This window comes from Theobroma cacao, chromosome 2, assembly GCF_053813885.1.
Source record: "Theobroma cacao isolate CCN51 chromosome 2, ASM5381388v1, whole genome shotgun sequence".
NCBI classification, from domain to species: domain Eukaryota; kingdom Viridiplantae; phylum Streptophyta; class Magnoliopsida; order Malvales; family Malvaceae; genus Theobroma; species Theobroma cacao.
The window spans coordinates 3770883-3790848 of NC_142640.1; the positions used below are offsets into that span (position 1 = coordinate 3770883).

Below are 19966 nucleotides of genomic sequence, written 5' to 3' on the forward strand. Positions count from 1 at the left end.
TGGGATGTTCTCGTTTGGTAGAAAAAAGCAGGTTAAGTGGAAAAGATTAGCCATACCGGTGCAGTGCTGCTGCCTGCTGCTCGAGTTTCTCATATCCTGGGGTGTTTAGGAATAAAAATAAGTTCTTGCCCCATGCAATTATACTCGCACCTCGGCCGCAGATTGTGATTGTTCCTTATTAAGATCCATGGTGCGGGTAACCTTTGTCCTTGTTAAGTCTTTTAGAACCCGATTGGCTGAGCGGCACGGTACGGTGGGGGTGGGTGTTAACAGCAGTTTTTGAGCCTCAGCACTCCAAACCCACAGTTTGTGGGTGGAGCCAAACGGGGCGTTAAGAGGTAAAAAGAGCTCTAATTTGGTCAGCAGCTGGTAGTTACTATGAGATTGTTGCGAAACAGAGCAACATAAATATTAAACACAGGAGCAATAGATGTTAAGGAAGGGATTTACAAGCACATACAATTATGCTGCCATACAATACAGCTCTTGCTTTTGAAGGACTGTTTGCTAGAAGATACAATCTAGGGAAACAAAGGGAATGACATATGGTAAATCACAATCTCTCTCCAGTATTAGAATTTTAACTCTGATCCTCTGGTGCTGGGAGAATCCTTAAACCCTCTATCAAAAAATAAAGAATACAATGCAAGCATATGCATGTCATATCTTCTAGCCTTGGGAAAGAATGGATTTAAGTGCATCCTTCACATACGAGTACTTGAATGGGAAACCCAACTCCTTGGCTTTTGCAGGAAGCACCTTTTGCCCCTCCAGAACCTGCAATAAACCCAATTGGATGTGTTTGGATGAATGTAGTTAGAGGGAACACATAAAAGAAGGAAACAGAAGAACAAAAAGAATTAGAAAAAATACACCTACCACTGAAGCACCTTCCCCTAATACTGCTTTGAGGGCAAAGTCTGGCACAGGAAGCCATGATGGTCGGCCCATGGCATTTCCCAAATGCTCACACATCTCTGACAATCGGATGGGGTTTGGAGCAGTGCCATTTATAACTCCTGACGTTTCGGCAATTAAAGCAGGATGATGAACCACAACCATTCTCATAATAATATAACAGCAAAGTGAATGAGCGTAAAAAATACACTCTTAAATGGAAAAATATCAGTGAGGACAGAACAAGAATCATGATCTAGCTGATACCATGTGGTAGTACGCTAATAGCATGATATAACAAAGCATTTAGTCAATTTCAATTCCGTTTTGCTTCTATATCAATGCTTAGTCAGCCTGATTTTGTCTTGGGAATTTTCAAATTAAGTACATTGATGCATAGAAGATTACCTTTATAAGATGGATTGCGTAAAGCTTCACATATCAGGTTCACTATGTCATCCAAGTGAATCCAGGAAAACCTATCAAGAAGAAACATGATCAACATGTTGACAGGCAAAAGCAATATGAGCAGAAGGAAATAAATCAACAAGGCAATTTCAACAACTATTTGACATCCTTTAAAGGTTCTTATATTAGCTGTTATAAGATCAGGAGTATAAGCATTTTAATAGCAAATTGATGAAAACTTTTCTTCAGAAATGCTGATTTAATGGTGCCTTAGCAGCATACATATGTCAAACATGAATAAGTTGTTTCTTTCAGATGATAGCATACCATTGCTGTCCAGAGCCCAAAGGTCCTCCAGCAAACATCATGAAGAGAGGGATCATTTTAGCTGCAAAGGCTCAAAGATGTAAGATTGAAAGGCACTTCTTTCTAATTTCTTAAAGTTGATGAAACTGGATATCAACATACTCTTAAATAACAAAGAAAGAATATGCATGTTTTGTTGTTCTTAAAGATTTTATCAACCTATGCAGCCGAAAAGAAAAACTTTCTAAGATAACCAGCTGAATGCATAAACCATCCTTTCATTGGGCCCAGTTAAAAGACACCAATGCCTTTGAGTTTGTTGGGAAATCATATCTAATTTTTCTAATAAGTAAATAAGACTAGCTAGATTGGCTGAGACTCCCTTTTGAATTTACTTATAAACAACGTGTGTGGGGGTGAGAGAGATAGAGAGAGAAGAACATCAGTTATACCTAGAGCACCACCATCTTTTCCAAGTACCACTCCAATGCGAATAAGAGTTAGTCTCACATCCTTACTTACTTTAAGCGCTGTTCCTTCCCATTCCCTACAAACCTGAGCAAACAAATTGCATTAGTAAAAGGCAAGAACAATGCTCGGCTAAGTAAATATTCCTTTCTTACCTGAGCTAAGTAATCATTTCCAGAGGGACTGCTCTCATCAAATACTTGTGTTTCACTTGTGCCTGAGCATCCAGGAAAGAGAAACAGATGAAATTAAGCATATTAGAGGAGCCCCGCTGCAGTTAAAGGTAAGCAGCATTTAATTTCTCATGCAGCAAATGGACTGTGTTTAACTTCTTAAAAACCTTATCAAAGCAATGAAAAAGTTGGCCATCCTAGATCAATGTTTCATGATAGTATAGAGGAAAAAAAGTAGTAAATTGTGCCAGATACAAACCATAATAACCAACGGCTGTTGCACTAACCAACACAGTAGGCCGAACTCCTTGAGGTGAATTATTTATCAAATCTACAACCTTCAAATTCAGCAAAAATGGGCAGTGAAAAAACAGTTAAGAGGTTGTAGAATGTTATTGTTTAAAAGAAAAACAATGATCTTTCAAGTGCTTCCAACATGCAGAGAGCGACAATGAACATGATAAAGACTAACCTTAGTAGTGACTCTGACCCTGCTTTGCTTAATTTCCATTTTAATCTGCAATACATAAAAAGAACAAAGGATTTATCCAGCACGCAAAGATGTATGAAAAGATGCAGACATATCCACTTTAACAGTGAAGTTGAGAGAGACGTAATTGGAAGAAACTAGAAAGTGATATTGATGCTTAATTTAAGAGTTGTTAAAGATTGAAGAAATTTCAACATCCGTAGCATCACTTAGCAGATGCCATCAATCAAACGAGTGAGTGTGTCAGTGTGTGTGTGTGTGTGCATCAGGCTGAGAATTGTGTATCCTTGGATTGTCTGAAACCTTTGACAAGAAAAGAAAACCAAAATAGATGAAATATAGGTCTCAAGAAGTGGGACCTATGCAGGAGGATATGATAGCAAATCATACATTGGGCAGAGCTAGTTTCCTAATGTGCTAAAAGCTTATGTCTATCTAGCAACATATATGAAAACTAGGATGAAAGATCTTCCAATACCAACCTCAGGAGACCATCTTGTGCTTATGGGCATTCCAGCCAAATTCACAACAGCATTTGATCCTTCAATGCAATCCTTCCACCCTGCCTCCTCTGCAATTATGATTCCTGGAAAGTCCTTGACTGCAAATGACAGGAGAACAAAGAATTAAGGGTAAAGAGGTGCACATACAGGGTATAATGAAACGACATGTAAGAACATGTATGTCTATGCATGCGTGTTAGGTATGTGCATGTAAACATCTGTATGTAAAAGTTCACCCTTTTCTGGCAATAAAATTTTTATTAACTTCTGCATGTAGAAAGCAATGTAGAGCAAAACCAAAGGTACTTATTACCTTCTTACCCGAAAATATTGACTCTGCTTTGGATCTTGAGCGTGTCAAGACACGAACATTATGATTGTCTGCATTTCAATTATATTATAGTTAAGTTGTGGGTAAAAGATCAGAAACAAATTAAATAAAATTGAAATGTTCAATTATAATTTTGGTTACCTGCATGCAGTCTTTGAACCAATCTTCTACCTATAAAACCAGTAGCTCCTGTCACTGATACTGTCATCTGATTTGCCTACAACAACCTACAAAGAGTCAACAAAATCTCCAAGGAACCTAATTGATCCAACATGACAAATTCACAACAACCAATATGAGCATGAAGCCGTATCACATTTGTGGACCCTGAAATATAATAGTAGTTCCCAAATCTTGGGAAACAAATATGAAAAGGTTGCTTTCAATTTAACAAAAGTGAGAATTTGTTAGAACAAACCTTCTGGGACTGAGCAGCACCACCAAAAACCCTGAATTTATTAGTCTCACCCACCTAAAAGAACACAACCAAAAATAAAAAGAATTACCACTTCAAAGAAAAACCAATGTATGTTAGAAGAGGGGGAAAAGTGGTGAATTTCAAAGTAGTCAGAACTTACAGAGAAAGAGTGAGGGATGTGAAGAGAAGGAGAGATGAAGTGAGTCCATGAAAGAGAAGTGGGACTGCAGAACACCTCCATTTTCATGGATTTTCTTTGCCAAGGAACCTGTCCTCTTAGGCTGTTAGCTGAAAAGAAAAACTATTTCATGCAATGCTAGTTTCTTGGTTAGATAAAGTATGCTTTTTTGTATGTTGAAGAGTTGAACAAAAAACAAGAGGTCGTGTTTAATTGGGAGCCACACCAAACCAAACGCCATCCCCTTCACCCGTTTCCTGGAGTGGACTCTGGCACTCGACTAAGCCAAACCGGACAGACGATTTCCTTCTAATAACTGACCTCTACCCGGAAAAATATAATTAAAAATCGTTTATTCCCATTGGTCCAAACCCGAAAACTTTGGACCAATGGGACATATTTGGACCCATGCTTGGTTCATAGCGAGCCCATTTTATTAAAATCAAAAGAAACAACAAGTCCAATTAACGAATAAATGATTCTAGGCTTCTATCGTTAGCCTCTGTCAGTGGTACGGTAAGTGAGAAATTGTGAGAAGACAAGAAAATGGCGATGATGCAATTGTGCGGCGCTGTAGCAAGGAGAGTGATGACGTTGCAGCGGCCTCCGCTGACATCTGCCTCGATGAGTGGGGTAGCGGCGGGAGCGCCGATCCTGTGCGGCAGAGGCGACAAGAAGACAAGGAAAGGGAAGAGATTCAAAGGGTCATATGGGAACGCTAGACCCAAAAAGGAGAAGATGATAGAGCGTATCAAGGATAAAGTCGAGGTTCCCAGGTCTACCCCTTGGCCTCTCCCCTTCAAGCTCATCTAATTTTTCTTTTTCTTTCTTTTTTCTCATGTTCTCTCTGTGTCGCTTTTGTAATAACTGTAGTAATGAAGCTAAAAATACGTGTTAATGATTATGACTCATGAGCAGAATTTGAACAATTTTGTGGCTGTTTGATTGGATGAGTTACTTTATTTTTCTGGGGTTTAAGTTTTAGGTAAGGGTTCTTGTTTATTTAAACTGTTACTGTGTATTAATTTCAAAGTTTATCTTTTTAGATCATCATTTTCCTTGTTAAAAGGTATTATATCTAGAATACAGAGGAGTATTTAGGAATGAAGAACCTGCTGACTGCTGTCAATGGTTGCCATTTGAAATTCCCCCATGCCTTCAATTTTTGCTTAAGAGCAGAGAAAACCATAATTGAAAATGCAACAGTTGTTACTGGGTTAAGGAAGCAGAACATGTTATTTATGTAATCTAATACTTAAACATAGATGGTAAGAGTAAACAAGGCTTTTTCATCGGTAGGTTTAGAATGGTTGAACAAACCCTGAATAGATAGATAGCAATCTAGAATTAATGCTTTTTGATTCCAGCAGACTTGCTGCTCATGTGTTAGAACTGGAATTTATGAGGGATATGATTTTTATGGTTGATTAATTCTGGACTGAAAATCGAAAGCTGAGGTGGACCTAAAACTTGGTTTGGTTAACATCATATCAATGCTTGATTCATGGTTTTAGCCTTTTAGGAGGAAAAAAAAGGTAATGGCTCAATAATTGAAGTCTGATAAGGATGTTGGAATTCAGAAAGGAAGGATATGAAATCAATGTCAAGGTTCTTAGTTGGTTTCGTATGCAGTATCAGATAGTGTTAATATAAAGCATGGCCTTGCATATTCAAATAATTGACCAGGGAAGATATCCCACTTAAAAGTTAACTTTAGTTGTAATCAGATTTTGGGATAGGATGTGATGCCTGAATATGGCTCTATACAGATCAAATCTAGATGGATATAGCTGTTATTTGTTTCACAGGATGAAAGGGCACCTGCTGAATCTAAAACAAAAGAAGAGATGAGAGATCATTCGTTTATTGACAATCCTCTGTGCTAATAAGAAGAATTTCCTATCCATGCTTCCAAAACATTGCTTTCTTATCTTCAACCTCTGCTTCTGTGTTTGAATGTCTGATGAAGCAAGTGTCTAGTCAGCAGGAACAAGCATCTCCTTCAGAGCTGAAGGTTCCAGTGGCTCAATTCTCCATTAATCTCAGTATTACCACAAGAAAAATGTAGGACAAGTAACAGTAATGTCAACGAAAACACCTAGCATCTGCATTGCAACTGTGATGAAAGCTGGTCTCTTTTTTCTCTTTCTGTTGTGAACGGGTCCACAAATCTAGTGCAACCTCCAAAACAATGGCGAGTCCAATGACGAAATAAATTAAGCCAAATAAAATAGTGGTGACTCCAATTGAAACCGTGAGGAGATAATGCTTGCTGTCTCCTGATTCAGTTGCCAGCCTAAATCCAGTATACATCGCCCATATGATCATGAGCATTGTGATTACAGTCATGAGGGCCTTGGCAATAGCTTTGGAGATAGTCCTTGTCTCCTGCCCTGTTTCATGGGAGAGAGAAAGGGGGTAAGTAGGCAATTAAAGCAATTAAGGTGGAGATGGAACTGCCGGTAAAAGAAGCTTGCAAGGCTTTCTTGGCATGGCTTCTCTCTCTCTCTTATCCTATTGCTTAGCAGTACTTTTAATTTGGTTTATCCCCTAAATTTGGTTGTTTCTATTTTCTATTCATCCCCGAAATTATCAAGTTCTGTAGTATTTTTTCCGTTATAAGATGTGTCTCAAAGCCAGACTTCCTAGAGACGTGAAATGTGAATCGGCCATGGGTGTAATGCATCGAAGCAAGACCCATAAAAGTGAAACAAACTAAAAATAAAAGCGTTAAAAGTACAGTTGTTTATATGTATATACCTTGATGTATGCCTGATAGCTTGGGCAACTGTTCTGATATATCCATAAACATGCCTGCCAGAATGGAAAGCCCGAGTACCAGAAACAAGAAGCCGAAGACCATCGTAGTGACTCCAACATGGAAAGCCCGGGCAGCAACGGCAGTGTATCGCCATGGTTCCATTGTCAGTTGAAAGCCCCAGCAGATTGTCCATAACAGCAAAGCCATTGTAACCAAAAAGCCAATTGCACGCAGCAATGCAGGTGTAGCAGTAACATACCTGCGTTTCATCTTCTTCATCCTCGTCCTCACCTTGTCATCATCCATCTCAGTTGACAAAATGAGACGGAGGAGCTTTGCAAATGGGGAAACTTGGTTTTCTTGTGTAACCCAATTCTAGGAATCACCCATGGACGTCGAAATCAGAGTCGCTTTTCATCGTTTTTGTTGGCTAATGCCAGTGGCAATGACTTGCAAAAATGTAATTTTCAATGAGGGCGGACAGAGTATGAAGGTTGCATGGTAATGGGCATACGAGTTCCAGCCCAGGATTTGTCATGTCAAGTTCGTTTTTGCCTGTCGCAATTACTGTGACCCACCAAATTGCAAAATTTGCAATCAGACTTTTATTACCTTCCTTAAAACATTTATGGTGTTTACCACATTAGCGTGGAGGGAATATTGCGTTTTGTATTGTTTTGTTCTATGGCCTACAGGGACGTTCTGTCCCATCTGACATGGTGTACATCGTTCCAAATTTAATTAACTTCAAAGGAGTCAAGGCATCCTAGATCCAAATGTTTCCTAATGGCTCAATTGCCAATTAAATAAAATACCCACGGAAGCCCTGAAGATGGAAAGATGCATAAAAATATTTTGAAGAATTCATCATGATCATCGTACTTCTATGCCTCAACAAGCATTTGATACCCTTCAATCTGAGCTATGATCTTATACAGAAACCCAGACACAAAGCAATAGATACAAAGGAACATCCACAAGAATGTTATTAAAGCTTTCATTTGCATTCACTTGAATAAATGCAAAGTAGATGCCGCCCTTGATCCCACATTAGACTCAAAAGGATCCTCTAGACCTGCATCAATGGAAAATTAAAAATTCAGACACCAAAGAAATAACCAAATGGGAAGAGCAGGAGAGAGACTCATTTAATCACTATCTATGCGATTCTTCATAGAATTTTCTCATCAGAGAGGGTGCGTAGGGAAGGATTGGCACCCTATGCAAACAGAATTGAAATTTGAGGAAAAACCATGTCACACAGTCCTATAAATTCGGTTCCAGGTGACAAAAGAGCACATTAATTACTTCCTCGATAGACTAGAATAATTTCAGGAAAATATATCACAAAAATCTTTTCCATTTCAAATCGAAAATAATTTTTTCCTACTTCCACATTACTTGATTTCAAACCTTAGCCATGCAACTTTTCTAAACTTACACATTTTCATGCTTACACCACTCTCTTCAGGTGCACAAGCTCCTTTCTTAGCATGCATATTCTAAGATATTGAAACAAGAATGTACTGTTTTTAATATAAATCCAAGAGATTTTTGCAGCTAAACTTTAAGGAAAGTGCTTCCAACCAGTAGCCAACCATTTGAGACAAAAGCTATCACCAAACTATAATTACGAAATCATACAATCAATTATGTAAATCTAAATAACAAACTATATGACTAACCTTTATTTATTGGGACAGAAAAGATGCATGTTTTAGTCATTGTCTTCTCGACCATAATCATATGCAATCTCAATCTGCATCAAGAATGAAAAATCAGAAATTTGGTGATAGGAGCTGACAGCACCAAAGATATCTTCATATGCTAGGTAAGCAACAACATAAATCAACAAGAAGCAACACAGCACATTAATATTTGGATATTTCAAGCCCATTATTGGACAAGATGACTTCCCCTTTTCCTTTTGTCCTACTTCCTCAAACAATATAAATCAAGTTTTGACACTTAGAAAGGTAAAGACAAAAACCAACCTACTTAAAAGGGAAAGATTTGTAAAAACATAGTGGCAATAAAGAGCCTTACTACCCACTAAAAAGTAGCTGTGAAAGACAAGCAAGCAGGCCACTTTAGTTACTTTTCTTCTTCTAGTCTGCAGTTTAATGGATAACTATAAAGAAGGGCAATGGCAGAACAGCAGGGAATGGAGCAATCCCAGATTTTCTGGCCAAAATACTAGAATTTGGAAACGATGTGAACAATACAGAAGAAGAAATATGAACAACTAGAGCACATATCTACTCTCATGCAAGAAAGGTCAGTTACCATAGAAAGGTTTAGACACTTGAATACTTCAATGAAAAGAAATGCACTACGTGCAACAAGAATTGTGGATAAGTGAAGTAACATGTGAAATATGAAAAAGAGCATAATGATTAGCAAGTGAATCATAACAATTACCCCAGATGGTGGAACAGGGTTTCGAGTAAACTTGGAACCACCAGGAGCCCAAGGAACTGCAAATGGAATATTATGTGAGCTTCAAACTGCATATTAGGTTTAAAACTGGAAATAAGCACTTCAGAAGAAACCTAGCTATATTTTCACAGTCAAGCAATAAAATGAAATAATTAAATCCACATGCCATAGCAAGAGCAAGATCTAAGCAGTCTGCACATTATGCATAACAAATAAATTTTACATGAACATTTGCATCAAGAAAAACATATTTCTTTTCATGTCAATGAACTTATCCATACATTTATGAGATCATGGGAAAAGCTTTGAGGATACCTTAACAACATTGAGCAACCAACTATAGTGTCATCACTTTTCCAGAAGTATTGCTAAAAGATATGGTGCACTGGGTAAGAAGCTCAAACGCTAAACATTTCCTTAAGATGGAAGAGGAACAGGACAAAATGTACAAAAGCATGTCAAGAATAACCAGCCATTGGTAAGCAGATACAAGATTTACAAGTGGAAAAGAGATGCCTCTAGAAATGAGAGGAGAAGCGATCAAAAATAGTGTGGTAGCATTTCTCCTCACCTATATCTGCAAGCCTTGGCCCTCATGTATCTTGTTTTTCACATTTAACGAAAGTTCACTGGCAATCAAAATCATGGAACTATCTACTGAGTCCTAAGTAAGAGTTATCAATAAGAATTCATTCTGTTTTCATAGTTTTGCGCTAGTTTCCTCTCCATTGTTTCAAAAACTAAAGTTCAAAAGAACCTACGAATCCCCAAATGCTTATACATGTCTCTTCAAGTCAAGTCTACACATCAGCGGAAAAACTTTTCATATTCCATTAATTCAAACTGAGACTCTCTTGGAAAACCACCAACCAACTATAACAGTACTTACCAATATAAGGATCAGGGTGCCGCCACTTATTGTAAGTTGCTTCACCATCAGCTATCATTCTGTCAATTGTGTCAAGATCTTCCTGCAAAAACCCACCAAACTGTATAATGCAGCATCAAAAACCAAACATTTCGATTACTACAATAATCACCATTTATATGAATCCTTAAGTTCAATGCAGGATGTCAATGAGCTCAAATTATCATCATAGAAACAAACATAGGAGCCCTCCCCCCCCCAAAAAAAAAAAAAAAAGAATTTACTTCAAATTACAGTAAAGAGAAAATTTGAAGACTAAACAAATCTTCATTCAAGATTTAAGTTAATTAACTAATATATTAATAAAACTTGTAAACCAAAAATTAAGACGACGAGACAATGTGAAAATGAGAAATAAGGAAGACAAACCACATGCTTGTTGGCTTCGAATTTCTCCCGCAGATCAGAGGCCTAAAATTAAAAAAAAAAAAATCAAAGATTGAATATTTGTAAAGAGAAAAATTAGAATGTGAACTGATGAGATCTTGGGAGATTGAAAAATAAGGATTTACATCTCGATAGAAGAGGTGGCGATGAACGGCCCAGTTGAGGGTGTCTTTGAGGGCGCGACGGTAAAGGATCCGAACCCTCTCTTTTTGCGCTGCTCTTCGAGCTAAGTACGCAGCCGTCGTGGCTCCGCTCATCTCAGTTGCTTTTGCTTTCTCTATACTCTTCTCCCTCAAATTCTACCCACTCGGCTATAGGTGGGGAAGCGTTGATCTTTGACTGTAGACGAACCGATCAATAATAGCAACGACGACGTATCACGGGTGTCTTTCAACGCAGCGTTTAACCTTTGAAATAAAGGGGTTTAGACATAGTTGATAATTTACAAGAAAAATAAACTTTTAAATGAAAACGTTAGACTGGATTTTGTGAAAGGAAAAATATATCATCCATCTTTTCTTTTTTGCATTCAATCTTCTGTCTAAAATTATGAAAAATTTATAAATTAAATTTTTTTTTGAAGAGAAAATACTGATTTAGTGTCAAGGTAATATAAAAAAGAATTTAACTTTAATCCGATCAATGTCAAACGCTTCCAAAATGTGACCGGTAAGATGATTGACAACGATTACCAAGTAAGTAGAAAATAATAAAAAATTTATAAACGTAAACGCTGTACATTCTATCAAATTAATCTTTCAAGAAAAGAATAATGATCTCGTGATACTGTTACGTTTTAATAAAGTTAGACTTTCTAACTTTGATTGACATGAAATTTAGCTTATACTTCACAAAAATAAATACTACATAGATAAATAACCTAGAAATTCCATGTAAAGAAATTGCATTAGGTTAGTTTACCATATTCGAGAATATAATCTAAGTCAATTTGGTACTTACTGATGCATGTATTTAATTAATAAAAAAAGTGTGATGGTTAGTGCAACTTGGTATTTACAAAGCTTAATAAAGTTACATTTGAGTCATCTACTTAAATCAATTATAAATAGTTCTTCAGTACTTGAAATACTGAATAAAATCCAACTGATAATTAACAAAGCTTAGGCAGCTAGCAATATACCGTGTTTGCTTCATGAAAAACGGCGGAGAAGGGTATCAGATTGCAGCATTCATCATTGCAATAAGGAGTTGCTAAAGCTCAAAGCTATCAGCCGGAAGGAAAGGGTAGAGAGAGGAGAAGAAGAAAGCAAATCCTATTCATTAATTGGTAACAAGCCTGACAGGCTAACAGCAAATCCAGAAAGCCACATTTCCAAAATCCGTGCTACTTGATCCAAGTTCACCTAGATATTAATACAGACTATCACGAGTGTAAAGAGATACATAGGAAACCAGAAAGCAATTTCATCAATCCCAGCTTGGCCTCTAAACCGTTCCAGGTTAAGATTTACATTTTTTACCACTCTATGATGGTCATCACAATCTGTCACAGTTTCAATCTCAAAAAGAATGCTATATGGCCTATAATTTTCATGAAATTACCTCTATGCTGTATACGTATATTTATATAGGCATAAACAAAGCTCACAAAAGGGACGCCATGCTGTTTTTCCAACCATAGGATCTCCGCCTTGGGCGTGGAGGAGTAAAGCTAAGCCCAAACATTTCCTTGAGGGCCCGCCCCTGCTCTACAAACCTAATCAGCTTTGCAACAATAGCAGCACTCTCTGTGACATGATTCATATCCTTGTTATTGCTCCACAACTGGTTGACCAGCTGGAGCCTTCTCTGCTTCGAGTTCAACTCAATGCCCCATTTGTGATACAGTTTCTGTCTCTCTTCTTCTGAAAACCTTTTACGCATCAGCTTGCTCAACGTTTGTCTCTCACGGCGAAGAGCTCTCACACTGCATCGACAAGTTAACAGATTAAGACAAGTTGATTTAAGTAGAAATTATATGCAAGGATTATATATATATATATATATATATGTTCCAGGAAAGTATACATAAAATAACATCCATGTCACAATGTAAAGAAAAAAACTTCAAACATTTACTAAGGCTGTTGTGCATTTTTCTAGATTTTCACTACTGGTTGGTTGGGATCCTCCCAATTACCATGTCCAAAGTATAAATACTAAGACAAGCACTAAAGCATAATTCACGGATATGCAACATCAGGTATCCAACACTAGATACTGAAACCTATGGAGGTTCCAGAGAAGAGAACTCTGCTCTGTTGACAGTTTCTAGACTGAGATATATATATGTCCTGTGTTCAAACAAGGAATGTGATAATATGTTGTGTGTTTGAACACATCACTGTTCAAAGTCCCTTAGACTATTGATGCTTGCAAGAGAGAGAAAGAGAGAACCTTGATGCCAGTGTGAGAGTCCGACCATCTTCTACAGCTTGATTTCCTTGAGAAAATGTCTCCTTGAGGAAGGTAAGTCTCCTAAGCTCTACCTCCATGTATATGGAATCAGTTGGATCACCTTTAAAGAGCAGGAAGAAATATGTTCTGTGAACCAAGGAAACATTGCAAGCTTGCCAAAGTTCAAATATTGCTCTCTGCTGCCTCTCAAATTCCAGGGGCCAATCCAGAGGGGTGCCTGATGCTTCATGCATTGGATCCAGTCCTACATCTTTCATACCCTTTCCAGACTCATCTGCTTCTAGCCCTGTGCCCTCCTAGGATGAGTGTATCAAAACATTTTCAAAGAAATCAAATTTCATGACACATGCCCAATTTCACATTTTAAATTTCCCCAGACATGGAAGGGAAAATAATAGGCATATTCTCACCTGACCATTGGCAAGTTGCTTCTTCAGTCCTGCAACAAAAGTATGAATGCTAGTAATATCCTCATCTGCAGAAGTCTTGATAGAAGCACACCCAAGAGAAGACTGAGAATTATTCCTGGAAAGCACTTCATTATTGGCACCATAATTTAATGAAGGAAACTTCTTTCCGTAACCTTCTGGTCTTCCAGGAAAGTTTTTCTCCAACCCATTGGGTGGGGTGCTTTCAATATATTCTCTGTCAGCATAAGGAAAAGATGTACCACCCATGACTTCTGCTCTACAACTCCAGCTCCTACTCAACTTCAGGCTTCTAGAACTTGACAAATCTGCTACCTGGGCATCTGGGGATGATTTATCAGGGTAAGAACTTACAAGAGAATCAATTGTCTTCTGTGCATGATGAAGTCTCTGCTCCAATGCATCATATATAAAACCATTTTGAATATGATTTGTTTCTCTACTTCCATTCATTGTGGTAGACATTGTTTCCTGGCCTGCCACATCTCCATCTCCATACAGTGTCAATGCCAATGTTCCTTCACTTTCACCATTGGGTAAGACACGAGATTCATAATTATCATCCCAGCCTGATTCTTCTGTCTCTATACATTGAACTTCTTTGCAGTATTCAACATCAGCAGTTTCACCTGGAGTCTCATCTAGGCTTCGCCCAGAATCCGATCTAACAAGCTTCTTTCCAATTGACAGAGGTGAGGAGGTAACATCAGACATTGAATGATCCTCATGATTGTTAAGAGGCTCATGATAGGGCTCTGCAAGATTACTCCCACTCTCTGCGTCATAACAATGGATCGAATTAAATTTTTGAACTCGCACATCCAATCGATTAGAATCAGCCAAACAAGATGATTCTGATGCTGAATAGTCATCATCCCATGCATCCCCTGCTTGTTGATTGAGATGGTAATTGATCCTTGCCTGATCAGAGAAAGGAAAAGAAGGGTTAGCAGCTGAAAATGGAGCTATTAAAAAGTAATTAAGCAATTAAAATTTAATGAACAATATAGCTATTAGGCACCATATTCAGCGAAAAGCATAACATGTAAAGATACAGAATTTAGGCAATAACATATACCGATTGTCCTGAATCTTGATCATGTCCAATCATCCTCAGCAAATCCTCAACCCGAGATTGAGCAAGATCACGTTGCTTAGTCAACTCTCTAATCTCCTTCTCCATCTGCAGAATGCAAAGCCATGTAATCAATGTTAGGCAACAAGTACCATGCAAATGCCTAAGCTTTCACTTCTATTGTTATGTCAACCACTGCAGATGTGATAATGCATAGGAAACCGGCTTTTCTGAGCAGAAGATAAAACAGTTTGCTTGCAGCCTAACTTCCACAAGCAAAAGCATCTATTTGCATGCTGTAGTCAAAATTTCACCTATCCTGAATCCAATTTTATATCACCCATGCTTTATAATTTTATCATCAGAATGCATGATTCACCACCAGGTTTATGTATCATGCTAGACAAGATACAGAGGAGTAGTTGCATAAATTGCAAATCTGTCAATCCATTTATTTTTGGAAAAACAACAATCAACTATGCTCTGTGTAGAGGATCCCATGACATCCTTCCTAATTTCCGAAAGGGAATGATTTATGTGAGATCTGAAAGAACATTTGGAACCTGTAGGAGTGTCCTTAAAATATCTACCAAGTGAAGTGTGAAAACCTATAAACACCAAGACACAAAATGCATACCAAAGACCTTGTTAAGTAACACAATTTATGAAAAGAACAAAAACTTTATTTTATTTTCACCATAGATAGGAACGAAGAAATACATTCAAAAGTCAAACCCCAGCATCCCTTCAGTCACTATTGAGTGCAATGCATATGACTTCCAATATAGTAAAACTTAAAGGATCACGCTGCAGGCAGCATGTCTGCAATATATATGTTATATGTGACAGAAATTATTTTTGTTGAGTTACACATAATTGCATGTCCAAATATATTTGCAGATGAGTTTTGAAAGCAAATCATAACCTTTTGAATCTGAAGATCTTTCTTTCGCAGCAAAGCTGCATAGTCACTGCTTGAGGGAGGAGGAGGGGCAGGAGTCTTGAGTTCACTTTCTAACCTGGCCACCTCTCTTTGTAAATGCTTAACTAAGGCCTTATCAGACATGACCACGTTGACCTGCGCTTTTGTACTAACTTCTTTTGCACAACAAGCAAACAGAAGAGTGTTCCTGGTTTGTTCAACATGGCTCCGTGCAGGGCTCAAGGTACATATGATGGCAGTCCTGGCATTGCCACCCAAGCATGGCTGCAGTATGCGTGTCAGCTTAGAATCTCTGTAATTGATATGCCCTTGTCTGCCTTTACTGCATCCATCATAGCACCGCGTTGATGAGTTTAGCAATCTAGTAGGTGACGATATTTTAACAAGAAATTGCCTTTTTTTAAATTCATAAAAGAATTCTGTATTCGGACACAATCTTGTGGTAAAATATTACTGAAACTAACGCAGACTAACAAACCGGATAGAAGGAACTAACCCTCAAAAATATTGCAAATAGTGATTTAAAAAATTAGATTATTGAGAAAAATTCAGCTCTGAGTCTAAATAAGCAAACCATCATAAAACTTTGCCCCAAATTCTCTGTTTCCTTTTAAAATTGAAAAACTGAAGGCTATAAATAACTACTTAAACAATCACACACCTATGCCCAAAGATTTATATATATTAAACAATTTGTTGCAGATGATTGAAATAAAAAAAAAAAAAAGTACTCTAAATATAGCCAGTCAACCTTAGCTTGCGAACAACAGTTGACAGAGTCAGTAAACTGCGATTTATATGGCAACCCTCTTTCAGTCTTGCCCCGGTGGATAATGCCTGAGATGCTCGTTCACTTCCAGCCAAATCAACAAAATTCTGCACTCAAATACCATTTTCATTATTTGAGAAGAACTACTTATTTAGTAAACTGCAAACGTAAAGTAAATTCCATGAGCCATACCACACTTGCTGAAAGGGTGGTTGAATTTTCTTTTCCTAGGAACTCACGAGCAGAGCTTTCAATTGTCTACAAAAGTTAGAAGTCACATCATGGTAAGCTCAAAAAGAAAATAAAAAACTCGACATCACTACACATAAGCTATTAGCAATTAAATGATCAAGCAACACAAAGAGAAGCATACCAATCTTATAATTTGATGAGATCTGGAGCTTCTCTCATTCAAGGAGGTCTCTCCTATCCTTCTTTGAGCTGCAACAGTGCAATGTATTAAAATATTAATAAAATTACATAGAGGTGCAACATCATCCAGTAAACAGAGAACTCTTTATGATGCTTTACCATCACAGATTGCCAGGAGTTCTTTCAAATGGTTCCAGTCCCTCAGTGGTTCCTCTGTGACTTTTTCCACAATGGTTCCTCTCTGATGAATAGAGCTTGTTAGAGCAACCATATATTCGATAAAATGAAAACTAATTTAGATGTTGGTATTCACCTCAGGATCATCACGGAGCCTAACTTGGGTGTTATCTGAGCTTAGGAGGTCTCTAATAGCTTCATTGTATATCTCAATTGCTGAGAACTTCAAAACAAATGCTCTCTCTTCATGCTGTAATGATGATCTCAGTATTACATAAAGAACGCCTTTAAGTAATAGGTATGGAAAAATGCAAACACGATGGAACTAAAACAAGTCAAAACTTTCATTACTCTGTTTATGTAGTCAAATATATCTGCAACAGTATACTCAGTTATTCCAGTCATGGTGTATGTCTTCCCACTGCTAGTTTGTCCATATGCAAAAATACTAGCTGGGGAACAGAAGGAAGAAAAATTGTTAGAGAAAGCTTTTTCCTCACCAAGTAGTTCATCAACAGAGAACAAACACCAAGATGCCGATACCCCTACTTACAGTTAATACCACTAACAACTGAAAGAGCAATCTCCTTGGCTCCTTCCTCATACACTTGCTTTGTTGAGCAGTCACCTCGAAATACTCTATCTGTCCCCAACATAAGAAGGAAGAAAAAAAAGACAGCAACATAAATAGAGATACATACAATGAAACTCTACTCATCAAAACTGCTTTCAAATCCCAAGCACATAACAGAAATAACTATTTTGAAGTTTGACGCTTTTAAATCTCATTATAAAACTTAAGCCAACAATGTAGGTTATATAAAAAATTGACGAGATCTCGATCATTAAGATGGCCTAGGTTCAATTCGCCAGGCACTTTACAGGAGAAATTTAGTATCCATTTAGCTATATCATAGTGAAAGTTTGAGTAAGAAATTAAGAGTCAGTTATCACTATTTTAAAGCAACAAATTTATTAGATCACAGCCAAAACATGGAAAAAGCAGGTATTTGCTCACCAAATTGATAGGCAGACGGGAATGTGGACCCTTCCCGGAGGGTGTTCCGATATAGGATAGTACTGTCATTGATGCACTCCCAATCGGCAACTTCATTTGCTACAATTTCCTTCTCACTCAAAGGCCTCAACCTCACCACAACCAGAATCCTCTCCTCACGAGCACCTGCCATTTGCCCCTTCTGCTCCTTCTCCAACTTCTTTAACTCTTCCCCACCAATTGCCCCCATTTTTCACGCTCCTCTTTTGTTGTTACTCACCCTACCACACGTTAAATCGTAAAAAGACCCATGAATACGCAGATTCTCAGAAAGAGAAAAGAATCAAACTCAAGAGGTCAAATACACACACTCAATCTTGCTTTCCTAAAAATGCAAGACAGTTTATAAGTTAACAACAAGGTTGTTGTGGCTGCCAAAGATGTATTAGGCCTAGGCCCATCCTTCCACAACCATAGTGTATCTGCAACAAGAAGCTAATCATGATTATCAAGCCAACTAACTAAAGAAAATGATCCACGAGTATAAAGACTAATTACGGGTTATATCAGCAACAACGAGCTAATCATAAGCTTTTATCCAACCAACCTGAAAATGATTTGATTTTTAAAGTTAAACATCAACTAAAACCAACATTTAAAAAATGAAAATAAAAAACAAATGTCAATCAAGCTGGTAGTTAAGATGAAAAGCTCCCTCCCTAATCTTCAAGCCTTCAACCCCCAAAAATAATCAATTTTTTAAAGGGAAAGAAAAAGAAAGAAAACTTTCCCTAGTTGTCACCAAGACACCAACTATGCTTAAATGCCAAGCAACGAAAATCTTAACTTTACTTCCTTTTTTTTTATACCTCAAATCGCAGAATGGCGGTTCAATTAAAAGAACCAAGAGTATCTACTTCAGTACCAAAACCCTGTCGTTTTCCCTCCATTATGCTCTGATCTGAAAGGGAAACCGCTAACCGTACTCTTCCTCCTCGAAACTCGAGCACTGCAAACACCAAACCGAATAAAATCTAAACAACGTTTGAAAAGACAACTGAGCTTGCTTCGAAGAACACAATAAAATAGGGGCATTTTAACGCAAGCCTCCAAGGTTCATTTATTTTTAAACGTTAGCGCTTAGTTAAAAAAAAATCTAACCGTTAATTTCTGAGATTAAAAACACTGAAAAAAAATTTACAACTGCCTCACGTACGAAAACAAAATACACTTGTCAATCTGTCCTTAAGCTTAAGCATAAACTAAATTAAATTCCTTCCTTTAATTTATTTAAAGGAAAAAAAAAGAAAGAAACGAAAAAAAAAGTTTTAGTGAAATGAAAGCTGCTACGAACTTCATCGACGAGGAACAGAGACGTGACTTGGAAGAGCAAAAATAGAAGCGAAATCAAAAGGTGCTATCGCTTTACGCGTGGAATAAAGTTGAAAACTGGAAGGATAAAATGGAGAATGTGAAATTCAACACAAGGGTTAAAATGGTGAAAAACAATAGAACGAACCGGAGATGTACGGAGCTTGATGGAACAGTTAAAACCGGCGATTGCATCAAAAATCGCAGGGAATGAGAGAGAAAGTGAAAGGGAGCGTTTTCTATTATCTGTTATAAGCGGTTTCTCTCTTGCTCTTGAAATGGGACCCGTGGTCCTGCGAATCTGATGCGACGTCAACGTCTTTTGAAGTTTCTCTTCCCTGCGCGTTTTGGACCAGCGGTGGGGGATGGAACATGGCCTGTGAGAGTAACTCAATGACGATTTTACCCTTGCTTTTTGTTTGTGGATTTCTAAAAGGGAAGGGCACGTGGCAGAAGGGAGATTGGCATCAGTTTGTCTCACGCCACGTGGTCTTTCTGGATTTGTCAGCTAGCTTCGCATCTCACCGTCCGATCGGTACTTTATTACCGTTAAGATCACCAAACAAACCGATATAAAATTTCGCTCTCCCATTTGTTGTTTCTTTTCGAGGAGTTCCGATATTTATTGGGCTGTTAAACTGTTTTGACCCTTTCATACTATATAGTATATGTTCATCCTATTAAATCTATTCAATTATAAAATTAAATCCTAAGAATATTTAAATATTT

At 37.7% G+C, this 19966-nt stretch overlaps 4 protein-coding genes and 1 pseudogene across 15 annotated transcripts; 1 reads left to right on the plus strand and 4 right to left on the minus strand.

Annotated features, from left to right (window-relative positions):
• Positions 1-384: 384 nt before the first annotated feature.
• On the minus strand, positions 385-4344 carry SULA (NAD(P)-binding Rossmann-fold superfamily protein). The gene is made up of 13 exons (XM_007041960.3): positions 4155-4344; positions 3995-4048; positions 3718-3793; positions 3567-3626; positions 3225-3343; positions 2725-2769; positions 2512-2590; positions 2235-2296; positions 2064-2166; positions 1633-1693; positions 1306-1376; positions 880-1019; positions 385-777 (listed from the first exon to the last, which is right to left on the minus strand). The coding sequence occupies exons 1-13, from the start codon at positions 4239-4241 to the stop codon at positions 670-672; spliced, it is 1065 nt and encodes a 354-aa protein (XP_007042022.1). The 5' UTR covers positions 4242-4344; the 3' UTR covers positions 385-669.
• A 260-nt stretch (positions 4345-4604) lies between these two features.
• LOC18607685 (30S ribosomal protein S31) lies at positions 4605-5101 on the plus strand. The gene has a single exon (XM_007041961.3). The coding sequence runs from the start codon at positions 4719-4721 to the stop codon at positions 4983-4985; it is 267 nt and encodes an 88-aa protein (XP_007042023.1). The 5' UTR covers positions 4605-4718; the 3' UTR covers positions 4986-5101.
• Positions 5102-5850: 749 nt separating this feature from the next.
• LOC148763934 (uncharacterized) lies at positions 5851-7616 on the minus strand (annotated as a pseudogene). The gene is made up of 2 exons (XR_016024577.1): positions 6933-7616; positions 5851-6565 (listed from the first exon to the last, which is right to left on the minus strand). The product of XR_016024577.1 is annotated as an uncharacterized LOC148763934 (transcript).
• Positions 7617-7755: 139 nt separating this feature from the next.
• On the minus strand, positions 7756-10954 carry CIB22 (LYR family of Fe/S cluster biogenesis protein). Its single transcript, XM_018115267.2, has 6 exons — positions 10813-10954; positions 10670-10711; positions 10262-10343; positions 9355-9410; positions 8619-8692; positions 7756-8008 (listed from the first exon to the last, which is right to left on the minus strand). The coding sequence occupies exons 1-5, from the start codon at positions 10942-10944 to the stop codon at positions 8651-8653; spliced, it is 354 nt and encodes a 117-aa protein (XP_017970756.1). The 5' UTR covers positions 10945-10954; the 3' UTR covers positions 7756-8008; positions 8619-8650.
• On the minus strand, positions 10894-19523 carry LOC18607688 (kinesin-like protein KIN-7E). 11 transcript variants are annotated; one of them, XM_088803429.1, is made up of 16 exons: positions 18736-18991; positions 18425-18473; positions 18238-18348; positions 17888-18147; positions 17423-17512; positions 17221-17321; positions 17006-17119; positions 16852-16933; positions 16694-16761; positions 16513-16578; positions 16303-16427; positions 15534-15873; positions 14612-14716; positions 13516-14454; positions 13085-13401; positions 11945-12614 (listed from the first exon to the last, which is right to left on the minus strand). In XM_088803429.1, exons 4-16 carry the CDS (start codon positions 18114-18116, stop codon positions 12293-12295), a joined length of 2898 nt encoding a protein of 965 aa, XP_088659555.1. In that variant the 5' UTR covers positions 18117-18147; positions 18238-18348; positions 18425-18473; positions 18736-18991; the 3' UTR covers positions 11945-12292. The 11 variants fall into 11 exon arrangements, 10 of the variants coding, with proteins under 10 accessions (XP_088659555.1, XP_088659551.1, XP_088659548.1 ...); XR_016024576.1 differs by lacking the exon at positions 18425-18473 and adding an exon at positions 10894-11094 and having other exon boundaries at positions 11829-12614; positions 17888-18348; XM_088803425.1 differs by lacking the exon at positions 18425-18473 and adding an exon at positions 19386-19523 and having other exon boundaries at positions 17888-18348; positions 18736-18875.
• Positions 19524-19966: the final 443 nt, after the last annotated feature.

What these genes read in the sequence shown, in the direction of transcription:
- SULA (XM_007041960.3), bottom strand. Translation starts at nt 4,241, where the DNA reads ATGAAAATGGAGGTGTTCTGCAGTCCCACTTCTCTTTCATGGACTCAC. An exon ending in GGGTCAGAGTCACTACTAAG is followed by an intron (nt 2,591 to 2,724) that starts GTTAGTCTTTAT and finishes CTGAATTTGAAG; the next exon opens with GTTGTAGATTTGATAAATAA. An exon ending in ACGCAATCCATCTTATAAAG is followed by an intron (nt 1,020 to 1,305) that starts GTAATCTTCTAT and finishes CCGAAACGTCAG; the next exon opens with GAGTTATAAATGGCACTGCT.
- LOC18607685 (XM_007041961.3), top strand. Translation starts at nt 4,719, where the DNA reads ATGGCGATGATGCAATTGTGCGGCGCTGTAGCAAGGAGAGTGATGACG.
- CIB22 (XM_018115267.2), bottom strand. Translation starts at nt 10,944, where the DNA reads ATGAGCGGAGCCACGACGGCTGCGTACTTAGCTCGAAGAGCAGCGCAA. An exon ending in GCCACCTCTTCTATCGAGAT is followed by an intron (nt 10,712 to 10,812) that starts GTAAATCCTTAT and finishes TTTTAATTTTAG; the next exon opens with GCCTCTGATCTGCGGGAGAA. An exon ending in TCGAAGCCAACAAGCATGTG is followed by an intron (nt 10,344 to 10,669) that starts GTTTGTCTTCCT and finishes GGGTTTTTGCAG; the next exon opens with GAAGATCTTGACACAATTGA.
- LOC18607688 (XM_088803425.1), bottom strand. Translation starts at nt 18,116, where the DNA reads ATGGGGGCAATTGGTGGGGAAGAGTTAAAGAAGTTGGAGAAGGAGCAG. An exon ending in GGCTCCGTGATGATCCTGAG is followed by an intron (nt 16,934 to 17,005) that starts GTGAATACCAAC and finishes TCTATTCATCAG; the next exon opens with AGAGGAACCATTGTGGAAAA. An exon ending in ATCAAGATTCAGGACAATCG is followed by an intron (nt 14,455 to 14,611) that starts GTATATGTTATT and finishes TTCTCTGATCAG; the next exon opens with GCAAGGATCAATTACCATCT.